The sequence below is a fragment of the Perca fluviatilis genome, chromosome 10, assembly GCF_010015445.1.
Source record: "Perca fluviatilis chromosome 10, GENO_Pfluv_1.0, whole genome shotgun sequence".
Classification (NCBI taxonomy): Eukaryota; Metazoa; Chordata; class Actinopteri; order Perciformes; family Percidae; genus Perca; species Perca fluviatilis.
Genome location: NC_053121.1, coordinates 33,712,402 through 33,727,381, shown reverse-complemented (window position 1 = coordinate 33,727,381; position 14,980 = coordinate 33,712,402). Strand labels below are relative to the sequence as shown.

The 14,980-nt window shown below is 39.8% G+C and overlaps 1 protein-coding gene across 4 annotated transcripts in view; it reads left to right on the top strand.

Annotated features, from left to right (window-relative positions):
- The window catches only part of pde6a (phosphodiesterase 6A, cGMP-specific, rod, alpha), a 46,289-nt gene that overhangs the window by 16,513 nt on the left and 14,796 nt on the right, over positions 1 to 14,980 (top strand). For all 4 annotated transcript variants that reach the window (XM_039813738.1, XM_039813735.1, XM_039813736.1 and 1 more), the window contains 9 exons: positions 1,898 to 1,945; positions 5,833 to 5,982; positions 8,630 to 8,773; positions 9,982 to 10,047; positions 10,955 to 11,101; positions 11,220 to 11,327; positions 12,198 to 12,307; positions 13,655 to 13,742; positions 14,648 to 14,748. In XM_039813738.1, the coding sequence (XP_039669672.1) occupies positions 1,898 to 1,945; positions 5,833 to 5,982; positions 8,630 to 8,773; positions 9,982 to 10,047; positions 10,955 to 11,101; positions 11,220 to 11,327; positions 12,198 to 12,307; positions 13,655 to 13,742; positions 14,648 to 14,748 (962 nt within the window). The remainder of the gene's footprint in view (positions 1 to 1,897; positions 1,946 to 5,832; positions 5,983 to 8,629; positions 8,774 to 9,981; positions 10,048 to 10,954; positions 11,102 to 11,219; positions 11,328 to 12,197; positions 12,308 to 13,654; positions 13,743 to 14,647; positions 14,749 to 14,980) is intronic.

The window sequence follows — 14,980 nt, the reverse complement described above, 5'->3', positions numbered from 1 at the left end:
TAGACACAGAGTGTGTGTTGCTCTGATCACAGTCGGCACGGTCAGAATTAAAACCTGCAGAGAGTTCAGCAAGTCATCAACTGTGGAGCTCGCCAACAGCCAATAGAAGGAAGGATCTCTTAACCCTCCTGTTGTCCTCGGGTCAAGTCCGACCCCTTTTCAAAGTTTTCTATATCAGAAATTTGGGTTTCTTTCCACAACATTGCCCAAAAATAACATGAATGGTTCAACGCAGCGCTCTTCACAAGTACAATTAAAATGTTTTTAAAAAAGTCAAAGAATGTTGACTAAAATGACAGAGTTACGCGTAGAGAAAGCAGCACAGCAGTCCTGTCGCATCAGCTTCAATCATCAATTTGTGTTTACATGTTTCAGTTACAAAAGATAGGCAGTTTGGTATGCTCGGTAATTCCATCAATTACCTTAGGTAGAAACCTACGGTGAACAGTGAAATTCCTGACTAGCTAACTGCAGGCTGGCGGCTAGTGACTAAACTGCCCACAAACAGGTCATTACTACTAAATGAATGTTCACTCTCAATGCAGTATAGTACATGTTATGATTAGCAGTGTGCTCTCTAAACAACTGCCCTTTTAAACATATTATATGCAGCTGACTTAAAAATCTTGTGACAGTTGATCCCAAAAGCCACAAAATTGTCTCAAATTTAGTTGCAGGAATTCTGCTGCAAATGTAGTTATAATAATAATAATAATAATAATAATAATAATTAATAATAATAGTGGTATGTAATAATACTTAAAAAACTCTTGGAGGCACTAATTATTGAGATTATTCTAGCGTATATTAATGGACATTATAAAGTGGGACTAAGGATCATAATTTAGATCCATCCAGTTATATTCATAGCTTTGCGATAGCTTATCTTTACCCAATCACCAATTGTGAGCATTCGGATGGCCGACAGGAAAAAGTCTATAAATATCTGTCTTTATTTGAGAGATTGAATCTGTTTTGAAAATCAGTGAGTACCAAAACTTTTAGCTTAGAACAAAATCCTAATTTCTCACTCTGACTTTTAGAGAAGAACTTTCTTTTCCTCTGTGCAGGAGTGCATGTACTGTAACACCAGTGTCCTTTTTAAATATCTTTATTTCCAAAACATCTCCAACGGAAGCTGCGGGTGGTCAGTCGAGCAGAACGCCATTAGGCCTTATTACACAGTTGTCAGCGTGCACACCGTTGTGGAAATGAAAAGTGTTCAGCCACACGCTGCCGTGATGTATAATTGTAATTTCTGCTGCCGTTGTAATTAATCACTGTGCTTTTCCCAAACCGCTGAGCCTGCCGTCACTCATCTATCTATCTATCCCTCCTTCTGCTTCATCCCGTCTGTCCTCCTCCCGTCCTGTCCTCTCATTGTCTTTGCCGCTTGTCATTTTTCAACTCTACATCATCTTTACTCCCTCCCTCATCTTCTCCCTTTTTTCCTCTTCTGCATCAAAAGGTGAACATTTCATTCCTCCACTGAGCCACCTTTTTATAAATTGAGGGGAAAAAGACATGTCAGATTGACACTAATGGTTTCGGAAGTGACACAAGGGGTTTTGAATAGATTCACTGTGTGGCGATACAACTCTGTCAACTCCTGAACATAACATATGACCATGTGGTCCTTCGACCCAGAAAGGTGAAGGTGGAGTGTTCGTGTGAGAACATTTGAACAAAGATGTCCAGCTCTTCTAGCCACTTTCTTATTCTTATTCCTGCCAAACCCAAACTACTATCAAACTGGGATTTCATTTTGGTTTTAAATTCGCAGTATATGTGTTTTTGTTATCACCTAAACTAAAATCAACCCCCTCACATCGCAGCAACTCTCATCAAATGTCATCATCCTCAACTTTACCTCTTCTCATTTCCCCTTTTCCCACAGATTTGTAACATAATGAATGCAGCTGAAGATGATTTTTTCAATTTCCAGGTAAGATGGCTGCACCTTTTTTTTTGTTACTCAAGGAAGCGCAGGTTAAGTAGCCGAACTTCTAACTAACGAACTTCCGGCAAATTTGCTCTGCAAGTCAGTCTTGCCAAGAGCCCATTCGAGCCCATTTCCAATTTTTCCAAATCGAGGCACCAATCACAACCGTTGAGGCGACTTTACACGATGGCGATAGCGCAGCGACGGCGAGCAGCTTTTTGTTTACATTCAACATGACGCCCACTGAAGCGCAGCGACCCGTTGATGCTGCTGTCGCTGCTACGTCACCCGGATCGTTGGTCTGATTGGTTGAAGGACAATCCAGTTGGGCCCAGAGGCATTCAGTCCTCCCAGAAAAATGCAGAGTTTTTTTGTGATTGTTGCGGGCAAAAATCCTTGATTATGCGGCACGTTTTCTTAAAAAATGCGATGGAATATGCGGGATATTTATGCAATTTCATGCGATGAAATTGTAGGAACTCGCAAAAATTGCGGTTTGATGAAAAAGAGAAAACACCAACACCCTGCTTTTCGATGATGTTCATGTTGCGTAATTACGTCACTTCATAACGTCACTTCATAACGTCACTTCATAACGTCACTTCATAACGTTACTTCATAATGTCACTTCATAACGTCACTAAATAACGTTCCCATGGCAACAGGGGAAATGGCTGCTCTTGTGGGAAGTAAACGCAACATTTTTCAACTTTCTGCTAAGATATATGTAACTTTTTTGTAACGAAAATGCGGGCATTATGAAATCATGCAAGCCCCGCATATTTAGCGCAGAAATCGGCAATTTATGTGGCAAAAGTGCGGCGTATTTGAAAAAAATGCGGCCCCCGCATGAATATGCGGACTTTGGCTGATTATGCATTGAATTATGCAATCGCATAATCGCTTTTTCTGGAGAGACTGGGCATTTGAGCGGCGTCTGTTGGTGACACCCCTTTGGAAATGGGCTGTGAATGAAGCTTGCCTCAACCAGGCTATTGGTTAAGAGAAATCCCCCCCCCCCCCAAAAAAAAAGCCACTTAGTGACAATACAAGTTTAAGACAAAATCAAATCAAAATCACCAAGACAACGATTGTACAATATCAAGTTACATGGTACAAGTTTTTCATCAAGTCTGCAGTGTGCTCTTTAGAAGATGTTGTGGAAAGAAGGTGCAGTAGCTAAAACAGTTCTTTCTACAGGGAAGGTAAAAATACATTTAATTTTAAAACCAAGCTTCAGCTTTCTGACACAGTTGTCAATTTCTTCAGCCTCTTTAGATGACTACAAAACAATGTATTAAACCTTTGCTACTTTGCTAACAAATTTAATCAATATGCAAGTAAATGAAAGTATACTAATTATTAACAGTAATATATTTACATTCATTCACTTGGCAAACACTTTCATCCAAAGTGCAGTACAAAGATGGCCATTCACAACCAGTATTGCATTATTTTGATTCCTATTATTTGTTCTTATGCATTTATTTATCCAGGAATGCCTACATATACTGTAGTACCGCCCACATCATGTGTATATATGTATTTATGGACCTCTAGACTAGCTGTTTCGCCCCATTATCTGTAATCTGATTTTTATGTAAAGTAATAGATTAGCATATCGCAGTCAGATTACAGTAATGGAATTATATGTGAGCCTTCACTCTTGAGAGGTGTGAATGAAATAGAACTGAGAGTATATGTTGGAATAATGTATTCAAAAAGTAATTTAGCTATATAATGGGCTCTCGTGAACCATAAGAGACCACCAGGGAACCAGGAACGATTCTGCCATACAGCCCAAACTGGATGAATGTTCCTCATTCTCTGCTCTTTTTTAATGTAAACTAGTTTCCTGAGGGCTATGAAGCGCCCATTGTATTTATCCTTATTATACTCTGTTTCTGAATGGCATTGTCCCAGCTCATACATCCTGGTCCTGCACTGCTGACAATTAGGGTCTGAATGTTAACTTAAAATCCACCGCTCCTGGGTGCCCGGAGAGCTCAGTTGGTAGAGCGGGCGCCCACATATAGAGGTTTACTCCTCAACGCAGCGGGCCCGGGTTCGGCTCTGACATACGGCCCTTTGCTGCATGTCGTTCCCCCTCTCTCTCCACTTTCGTGTCTTCAGCTGTCCTGTCAATAAAGGCCTAAAAATGCCCAAAAAATAATCTTTAAAAAAAAAAAGCTCCACTGCAGGAGTTATTTTGTAATGATGCGTTGTAATTTATCTCATGAGCAAGCTAAGGAAGAGCTAGAGTCACGTAAAACAGTGTTTCTCAAAAGGGGGTACTTTGGAGTGAGATGTTATGCATTATTCCTAAAATAATTATACTATGAGAACGAATTAATTTAGTGATGGATTCTAAACATTTGAAATGTAGGCTAGCATTTAAGTGTTTTTCAGATACAAGGTACAGATACAGATACAATACAGCGCTGTATTTTACCTCTTTAAATTCATATAGCATACGTTTTACCAAAAATGTTTTGTGCTGTTCAAGTGGGTACTTGGCTGACAAAATATTTCAAAAGGGCTACAGTATACAGTAAAAAAAAAGAACCACTGAGTTGCTGTGCAACAAACCAGCATGCTATCTGTCTACCAGTCTATCTGCTCTTTTGACTGTGGGTCCCTAATCCATCCATGCTACATACTAATTATCAAAGTATAGAGTTTGAGCTATACGTATACAAAAAAAGTCAACATATTCCACCATTTTATACCTAACAGGTAATGATACAATATTTGTATATGTGCAGCGTCGGATTTCAATCACACTGCAGCTTTGGAATCTTACTGTCAGATTTGTCCAGCTGTGAGCTGCTTTTCCATTTCCTTTGTGCATTGTAAAGGAATGTTGTGCATCAACCTGTTTACTGTATTATATTAAATGGATCTGGGACAAGCTGTGTGCATTATATCTCTGATGCGTTCTTTTCCTGTATGAGACATAAACACACTGTAGAGTCCGATAATGCTCCCATGAACATATAATATTTGTTCATAGGAGAATTATAGTGTGCCGATTTTTCCGTCTTTTACATGTTCTTCTGTCCAGCACCTAGTATTTATCGTCTGGATGTGATTGCTTTTTGCATTTGTTTCCTATTTGATCACTGAAAACAAAAGTGTGCAAAATACAGTAGTAATGTGACCAAAAGAGGTCTCTGCTAATTGTAGTGCTTCTGCTGATCTCTTTTTCCCCCTCTTTTCTGTTGCTGTACGTATGCGTTGCTTTTTATTACCTTTTGTAAAGCACTTTAGAGTGCATTTTGTAGGAGATGGTGCTACTGTAGATACATTAACTTGCTTCTAAGGGGAGGTTTTAGACTGCTGAAACATTTCTCATTATCAAACCCCATTCAGCTGCTGTAAATAACTGTGTTGTTCGGCCAGACATCCATGACAAAGGAACAAGCCTTTGATGCTTTCATTTTTCTACATGGTAGTTTTCATTTAATTTTGTTAAGCTACACAGTTTTTCAGTGAATGATAAAATTGTTACATTTTCTAGTTTTTTGTAGTTCTTGACAGATAATCCAAGCTTTAAACATGTCCACTCTGTGAAGTGCAGCAGTAGTTCACTAAGAGCCCATTTAAAAAAAGAAGAAAAAGTAAGACTTTAATGCTCTGGCAGTATGTTCAGATTTTAGGGGCAGAGAGCAGGTGAATTATTGATTCCCTCATATTTCTTCTGAATGTAGAAGGTCACATTACATTGCTGCAGGGTTCCTGCTTTCTTTATTAAACTCGTCAGTATAAAATAGTGTTCCCAGTAGAAAATAAGTCTCTATATTACTGTCTCAAACATATCAAAGTAACTATATTCTTATTTATAGTTACTGAATGTTGAACTGTGTGTGTGTGTGTGTGTACGTGCACAGAAAGGGCCTATGGACGACTCCGGCTGGACCATAAAGAACGTCCTGTCTATGCCAATCGTCAACAAGAAGGAGGAGATAGTGGGCGTGGCCACGTTCTATAACAGGAAAGATGGGAAACCCTTTGATGAACAAGACGAAACGCTGATGGAGGTACAGGCTGTGTGTGTGTGTGTGTGTGTGTGTGTGTGTGTGTGTGTGTGTGTGTGTGTGTGTGTGTGTGTGTGTGTGTGGCAACACTGAGTCATTGGTTTATAAATACACTCAGGCCATTTCGAGTGTCTGCATTATTTATCACTGGGCCTGGAGGCTTTTTACTGAAGTTTCTCGATCTGCCTCACTGCTCAGAATTCAGTTTAAAATACACAACATGACATGTTGATCCTCAACTGTTCCTTAAAGTGCTCATATTGTGCTTTTTGGCTTTTCCCCTTTCCTTTATTATGTTATACAGTATATGTTTTTGTGCACGTTATAGGTTTACGAAGTGAAAAAGCCCTACAGTCCACCCCAAAGGGACTTACCGTCTCTAAACGAGAAAACCCTGTTCACCAACTGCTCCAAACAGCTCTATTGTAGTCCAGCCTTTACTTCAGAGACAAACGTGGTCACTTTGGAACACACGTTATAATGCTCGCCTAGCTGCTAGCGTGGCACGCCCTCATACTCTGCAACTGACAAGCAAGCAGTACTTACTGCGCATGTGCGACTCCCAGCCAGTGACGGAGTCGGAGAATCCCTTTTTTTCCTTTTTGAGCTTTTTTCCGTTTGCTGGCTTTATGTCATAGGGCAACCAGGGCTGTGCTATTTGGGGAGGGGTCGCTCACTGATCCCCCTATATTTCTGAAAATCCTAGACATGGTTGTGACCTGCACTTCATTAGTTCTTTCTGATTAGCCTGTGTTTGTGTTGAAATAAGAGGCTGCTGCGGCCCGCTGTACCGGTTGAGCAGAGGCTGTGGCCAGGCCGCCGGATGGTGTTGCTAAGAACTTGCAATGTATAACTATTATCAGACCGGCCCTCGCGGCCTTGAAACACTACTGGCCCAGCGGGAAAAGTCCTGACTCTCCTGATTGCCACTCCGCCTCTGCTCCCATTAAAGATGGAACAGAAGTGAGATGTCTCACTCTGTAGCTAAAACAGAGAGCTCAACACACAGGGTGAAAAGAGGAGCTGCAGCAGTGTGCAGTACAACAAAAATATGGTGTTTTATGAAAATGAAACCATGTAAACCTATTCTGGTACAATCTCTAAATACAATTACAACAACCTGAAAATGAGCATAATATGAGCACTTTGAAATCAGTCGTTTTTTAGGGATAAAAATAATTTTGACTAGGGCTGGGCAAGTTAACGCGTTATTATCGCGTTAACTCATTACGGTAATTAATTAATTATTTTATCGCCTATAAATGTAGGATTTAGTTTTTTTAATAAATATACATATATATATATATATATATATATATATATATATATATATATATATAACGGGATAACATGAATGCCCTGGCAGTGGCAATGAGCTTTAATTTTGTATTTAACAAATGTTATGGCACTTTCGTTCATATGGCAGAACATTTAAAATAAAATTGTGCTATACACTACTTTTGACTTCATTATTGGATTTTGCGTATAACTTATATAATACTATGTATAATTAATCAGGAAAATCATGCGATTAATCACGATTAAAACTTTGAATCGTTGCCTAGCCCCAATTTTGACATTTGGGTATGATTTGTTAATAATGAATTGCTTTACTTATAAATGTATTTGACCAACAGTTTACAAATCTTTTAGATTGGATGTTTTAACAAATAGTGTGTGGTAACGTTTGTCAAACAGTGGGAAGTAACTAAGTACTCTTTACTCAAGGACAATTTTGAGGTACTTGTACTTTCCTTGAGCCTTTACACATGAAGCAGATTTGTCCCACCCAGACAAAAATCAAGAAAAGATGACACAGTAACTGGAATATTCCAGACCATACAACAAAAATAATACAAAATAGATAATAAACTATATACCGAATAAACATATGTCTAAATAACAACGCCATAAACCCATCATACTACTGGATTAAAAAAGAAAATGCTTTTAATGACTTAATGACTTTTTCACATTGTGCTTTTGCTACTATTCTGACTAGGGCTAGGCGATATGGAAAAAATCAAATATCACGATATTTTTGACCAAATACCTCGATATCGATACCACAACGATATTGTAGTGTTGACTATTGGTGCTTTCACAAAATATTTACACAATGAGATTTTTGATAAATAATCAATGGTAATGTGGATATAATGACTAAGTGGGTAAAAGCAAATAATAGAACAGTTACAACAGTCTGGTAAGTTCAGAAAATGACATCACTTTACTGTAATGCAGCCTTTAAAACCAGGAAAAGACAACACTTATGCCACATTACGATATTATGATATCCAAAATCTAAGACGATATCTAATCTCATATCACGATATCGATATATAGCCCAGCTCTACTTCTGACCCACTGATGGGAAGTGATGCATTTACAGTATGTTTTCACTCGGTTCAGGACTGAAGAAGGCAGTTAGCTTGAGCAGTGATGGCCACCATGGCTGGAGAGAAAGAAAAGAGTGTCTCCTACCTTTTCCTTTTAAATATTTCTGACACCTGCCACCAGTAATGGGCTGTTAACTCTCTCTTTCTCTGTCTCTCTATGTCTCTCACACACACACACACACACACACCACACACACACACACACACACACACACACACACACACACACACACACACACACCTGTGTCCAGTCTCTGACTCAGTTCCTGGGCTGGTCGGTGCTGAACACCGACACCTACGACAAGATGAACAAGCTGGAGAACAGGAAGGACATCTTCCAGGACATGGTGATGTACCATGTCAAGTGTCGCAAGGATGAAATCCAGGACATTCTGGTCAGTCCAAAAATGTGGGAAAGAGGTTCCCTGGTTCTCTACAGGGATTAATGTATCGCTGAAATGTTTTTGAGGCGGATACAAAGACTTTTGAATTGAATATGTATATATTTCAGTCCTACTAGAACATTGCACTTTTTTTTATTAGATTTTAGTTTTTCCCACATCATTGTACTTTTGGCAGGTTGGTAGAGCCTTGTGTAATGACTAATTATTTTGTTCTTTGCTTTACTTGGCTTGAGTTTCCTACAATATGTAAAAGTGGCTATAATGACAACAGACATATCTAATTTCCCACATGAATTAACCCTCCTGTTGTCCTCGGGTCAACATTTACCCATTTAAAAAAAAAAGTTTCTATATCAGAAATTTCGGTTTCTTTCAACCAAGTTGTTTCCCTGCAACACTCTTCACAAGTAAAATAAATGATCAGTTCACTACTTTCATTGAATTTGGGTCTTTTATTCAATTTTATAGCATTTAAAGAAATATATTGATAAAAGAACGCTGAAAAAATGACAAAATGTCAGAAAAAGCTTCAAAAACGTGGTGATAAACAAAAACAAAAAAGTAAAAAAAGAAAACGCAGAAAAAAGCAACAAAAGTTTCAGAACCAAAACTGAAAATTGAAAGTTTTGACCCAGAAAACCTAAAAGTTGCATGGTCGACGGGAAGACAACACAAGGGTTAAAGCTTAGAGAGTAAAGTTTAATTTAGGGGGAAGAAAATATGTCCGACTACAATAGCACATTTGACAGGTTTGTAACCAGACGTTTGTCCTTTAAATACAATTTCAACACGTTGCCTTTTTTGTTTAAATTAGGGGCAGTGGGGTTTTGGTTTAAAACAAAATAAAAACCACATCCAGTGCTCCAAGGGTAAGATGAAGAATGTATTTTCAAGTAAATATGGGAACATGACACAGAACACCCTATTTACACAGTGAATGAATCCATGCTTTCTCCTTTGATGTTTGTGCTCTCAAACCAGTCGGTTGATATGGATGACATAAACAGGAGGAGAGCATCGTTTATAAGCTGAAATAAGCTGTCAGGTTTTCTATGAGGTGATTTGTCAGTGGACAGAGAGAGAGACGGAGAGAACAAAAGCAGAGGAAGGTGACCCGCTTTGACCTCAGATCAGGAGTCGGGTGATTGATGCTAAACCATTTCATCCAAGGTGAGCGCTGATCTCGTGTGTTTTCCCAGGACACCAGGAAGAGATGGGGGAAGGAACCGGCTGAGTGTGAGGAGGAGGAGCTCCAAGAGATTCTGGTAAACAACAAGAAACATCCAGCTTGTGTTTCCAAATGTCTTTAAATCCGATCATCCATGCACGAATAAATGCATTTCCCACGGTGCGACGTGACTCTGTGAGGGTGGAAAGAAACAGGTGGGAGTGTGAAGTTGGTGATGAGTGATGAGGGCATTATACCGACTCTACAGATGAAACCTGGGACCTTTTGTGGCCGGGTTGGCTCGGTTAGTGGAGCGGGCGCACACATATGGAGGTTTGCTCCTCGATGCAGCAGCCGCTGGTTCGACTCCGACCTGCAGCCCTTTAATGCATGTCGTTCCCCCTCTCTCCCCTTTCATGTCTTCATCTGTCCTGTGGAAATGAAGGCCTAAAAATGCTGGGACCTTTTGGTTATTCTGTAAGACTCCTTATTTTTCCACCTTAAATGTGCTGTAGGTAGGATTGCGAAGATCCCGGACTTCAGGCCAAAAAATTTGAATTTGACAACATCGACAACTTCTCAGTCCCTCCCCCCTTTCCGCTAACGCCCAAAACTGTCTCCTAAGCCCCTCCCCCCACAAGGGAGAATGAATGCATGTGCATGAGCAGTGATTGACACGCAGTTAGACACCCCCCCTGGCCCTGATTGGTACATCTGAACAGGGAGCCGTGGATTTTTGCAAATCACACTACAGGTTGTAAGTGGTTCCAGAGGAGCCAGATTTTTTTTTTTATTATCTGCTTCATGTAGTTCTACTGAAACATAGGGTCAGTTTCAGCAAATATGACAGAAAGGTAGTTTTATAAGTCTTACCTACTGCACCTTTAATACAGGACAGTTGTGTGTTTATTTATTCTAGATGTAACAATGTTCACACTAAGATCCACATCAAGCCACAACAAACATCTAAAGCATGAATACATTTGTCTATCTCTGTTCCACAGTCAGAGGTCCTGCCAGACTCAAAGAAAGTTGAACTCTTTGAGTTTCACTTCTATGACTTTCATCACAGCGAACTGGACCTTGTGAAATGTGGCATCAAGATGTACTACGAACTTAAAGTAGTGGACAAGTTTCACATTCCCAGAGAGGTGGGTGGGTGCGTGGATAGATAATGAATTTGTTAGTTAGTTGGGCTGCATTTTTTATTTATTTTTTTTACTATCGTGCAAAGATAAGTTAAAAGCAGAAAAACCCTGTGTTGTGCAGGCCCTGGTGAAGTTCATATACTCTCTCAGTAAAGGCTACAGGAGGATCACCTACCACAACTGGAGACACGGATTCAACGTGGGACAGACCATGTTCACCCTGCTGATGGTGAGACACACACATATAAGTCCTCATCAATCCCTCACCTCCTGCTCTCAATCTTCTCCTCCTCCTCCTCCTCATCATCTTTCATCTTTCCTGTTCCTCCCCCTCTCTGTGTTCCAAAGTGACAAACATTATTTCTCCTCCTCTTTCATTCCCTCATCTGGAATGAGATAATGAAAAGTATATACCGTATATATATATATATATATATATAATATATATATATATATATATATATATACATATATATATGTATATATATATGTATATATATATATATATATATATATATATATATATATATATATATATATATATATATATATATATATATATATATATATATATATATAATATAATATTGTGTGTGTGTGTGTGTGTGGTGGGTGGGTGGGTGTACATAAAGCAGAGAGTACCGCTAAACCTCTCCACAGCATGGAAAGACTGATCACAATGGGAAAATACACATAAAACATGCAGCCAGGTTGTGTAACCATGCAACTGTATGTCTAAAGATGAATAACTGCAAATGCAAGTGTTTTAAATGTAGTCAGTAAGATGTTTACTTCCCCATTGCAGAAAAAAGAGCATATAGTCCATGGACACAATAAAACAAGAACCTGTAGACAATCATGTCCTCTGTGCTGGAACACAAATTGCCTCGTGTGTGTGTGTTTGTGTGTGTGTGTGTGTGTGTGTGTGTGTGTGTGTGTGTGTGTGTGTGTGTGTGTGTTTTTAACCAGTTAAAATGTCTGCATTTGTTTATGTGCTGCATATTCTCATTTGTGATATCAAACTCATACCTAACTTGACCATGTAAATAAACTGTATCTCCTCTCTCTCTCTCTCTTTCTGACTCGTTTGTGTTCTTAGACAGGTGATCTAAAGCGTTACTACACAGACCTGGAGTGCATGGCCATGGTGACTGCCGGTCTCTGCCACGATATTGACCACAGAGGAACCAACAACCTCTACCAGATGAAGTAAGAGCTTCGGGGGGGTACAAAGGGAGAAGTAGGGGGGTATTTCAGCATGTTGTTGACAGTTTTGATGCCTGCAGGGACTTCCAGCTTGAGCGTGTCTGAATTAAAACATACATTTGATTTGTATTTTTGAAAAGCAGTTTTAGATGTAGCTAATCATTTAGAAGTAATTTGTGAACTAGACTGTCCTTTGTGACTTTGGCCTATGTCATTTAAAATGGACATGACTTGACTTTACATTTATATTTATTTGTGGGTGTTGCTGCTAAACTGTATTTATTTAGCTTCTGTGTGCATGTTTCAATCTTTTAAGGCGTTATAGCCTCCTCTCTGGATTCATCAAGCTGCAAATATTAGAATCAGTGTGAGAACACTGAGGCCGTCACAATAATTGGCTTCAGGGTTTAATGAATGAGAACATAAAGGCTACTGAGGCAAAAACACACCAGCTGAGTAACAAGTCCTTTAAACAAAGAGCCTGCACAATGCAATCCAGAACATGCATGTAGCTGTTAGCTCACAAGTGATTTTCTTTGTTCTGATCTTGATTATGATTGCTGTTCTAAAGATTATGCTTGTTCATCATGCAGTGCTGCTGAGTCTGTTTGACTCTGCTAATGTTATTTTATGTTTGCTTTATGTTGCACTCTATGCTGCGAAACCAATTGGCCTTCGGGGACAAACAAAGACAAAAGTTTCGAGAGCAATCATTAGATACACACTGTAGCAGGCAGATCGCTTCAATTCAAACGGGATCTAGATTCTTGTAAGTCTCATAGGAGGACTTGCAGTGCAGAAAGCTGTAGCCCATCAAAGTTAAACTACGAATTTAATATAAACTGAGGTAAAAACAGGAAAGTCTTGAAAAGAATGAAAGAAATCTATACAATCAAAGTGAACAGTGAGTAGAAATAAACAACATGATGCATTCAAAATATGGTTTCATTTATAACTCGCTGCCTTGACCCAATTTCTTTCTCTGATTTTGTAAATCCCATCTGTTTGGTTATTCCGAGGCCGTTTTAATTGGCTGATTTCATTGACGTTTGGGTGACAGCAGCGACTCCTCCAGTGTTCAGACGACGAGCTGACCTCAGCTCTTTCTGTGAAGGTAACGTCGCACACATGGAACATCAATGAGCTGCTATTGACCAGATACACCTCCAGCTGCTGATGGATGAGCTAATGAGAGCTGCCATTAGCCGTGGACACAGCAGGCCAGGCCAAGGAGTTCTGAGTTTACCATGCATGATTTATCACAGTGTACCCTCCCAACTCTCTCTCTCTCTCTCTCTCTCTCTCTCTCTCTCTCTCTCTCTCTCTCTGTCTGTGTCTGTGTGTTTCCAGGTCTGGTAATCCTCTGGCGAAGCTTCATGGCTCCTCCATCTTGGAAAGACACCATCTGGAGTTTGGCAAGACTCTGCTGAGAGATGAAGTATGCTGCAGCTTACAAACACATTCAGTACATGCATACAGGGGCGGGAACATGAACACCTGAACAATGTAAAGCAATACAACAGTCCTAAATATAAAGAGCTGAAGCCCCACCCTTCTCTTAGCTAGCCACTCAACTAGCCTCTGTCATTGAGGACATTTTAGTTTTTTTTACCATTCAATAATTTTTCCTACAATTCTTAGGCTCGCTAATGGGGACAGCTGCAGTTGTTTGATACTAGTTTAAAGGTCCCATGACATGGTGCTCTTTGGATGCTTTTATATAGACCTTAGTGGTCCCCTAATACTGTATCTGAAGTCTTTTATATAGACCTTAGTGGTCCCCTAATACTGTATCTGAAGTCTCTTTCCCGAAATTCAGCCTTGGTGCAGAATTACAGCCACTAGAGCCAGTCCCACAATGAGCTTTCCTTAGTATGTGCCATTTCTGTGTCTTTAGCTATTGAGGAGGAGAGAGGGGGGGGCAAGGTGGAGGGTGGGGGTGGCCTTGACCTACTGCCACTTTGCTCGTTTGAAAGCCATGATGTCTCTCTCTTCCTCATGGGCGGGCCAAATTCTCTGGGCGGGCAAAGCAGAGAAAGGGGAGGTAACCTTACTCCTTATGACCTCATAAGGAGAAGATTCCAGATCGGCTCATCTGAGCTTTCATTTTCTCAAAGGCAGAGCAGGATACCCAGGGCTCGGTTTACACCTATCACCATTTCTAGCCACTGGGGGACCATAGGCAGGCTGGGGGAATGCATATTAATGTTAAAAAACCTCATAAAGTCAAATTTTCATGCCATGGGACCTTTAATGTCCAGTGCTGTAGTACGTACCCCTTTAGTTGAGCTACCTGGTATCATTACTGTTCTTTGACCTTTTTGACTTTCTCTGGTGTTTCAGTCGTTGAACATTTATCAGAATCTAAACCGCCGTCAGCACGACACCGTCATCCACCTCATGGACATCGCCATTATCGCCACTGACCTGGCTCTCTACTTCAAGTCAGTACAGCAGCATGTCAACACATGTAGCTAGTGTAACTCAGTCTGTGTATACATTATTACACTGCTTTGAATGCAATTTAGTCAGCCATTTACGACAAAGTAATGCCTTTTAACTATTGACACATTTAAGGGGCATTTCATATTGTTTAGTGTCAAATTTTTAGAATGATTTAAGTAAAAGATAAACACTGACTTCATAGATTGATTTTGAAAAGGCAAAAATTAATTA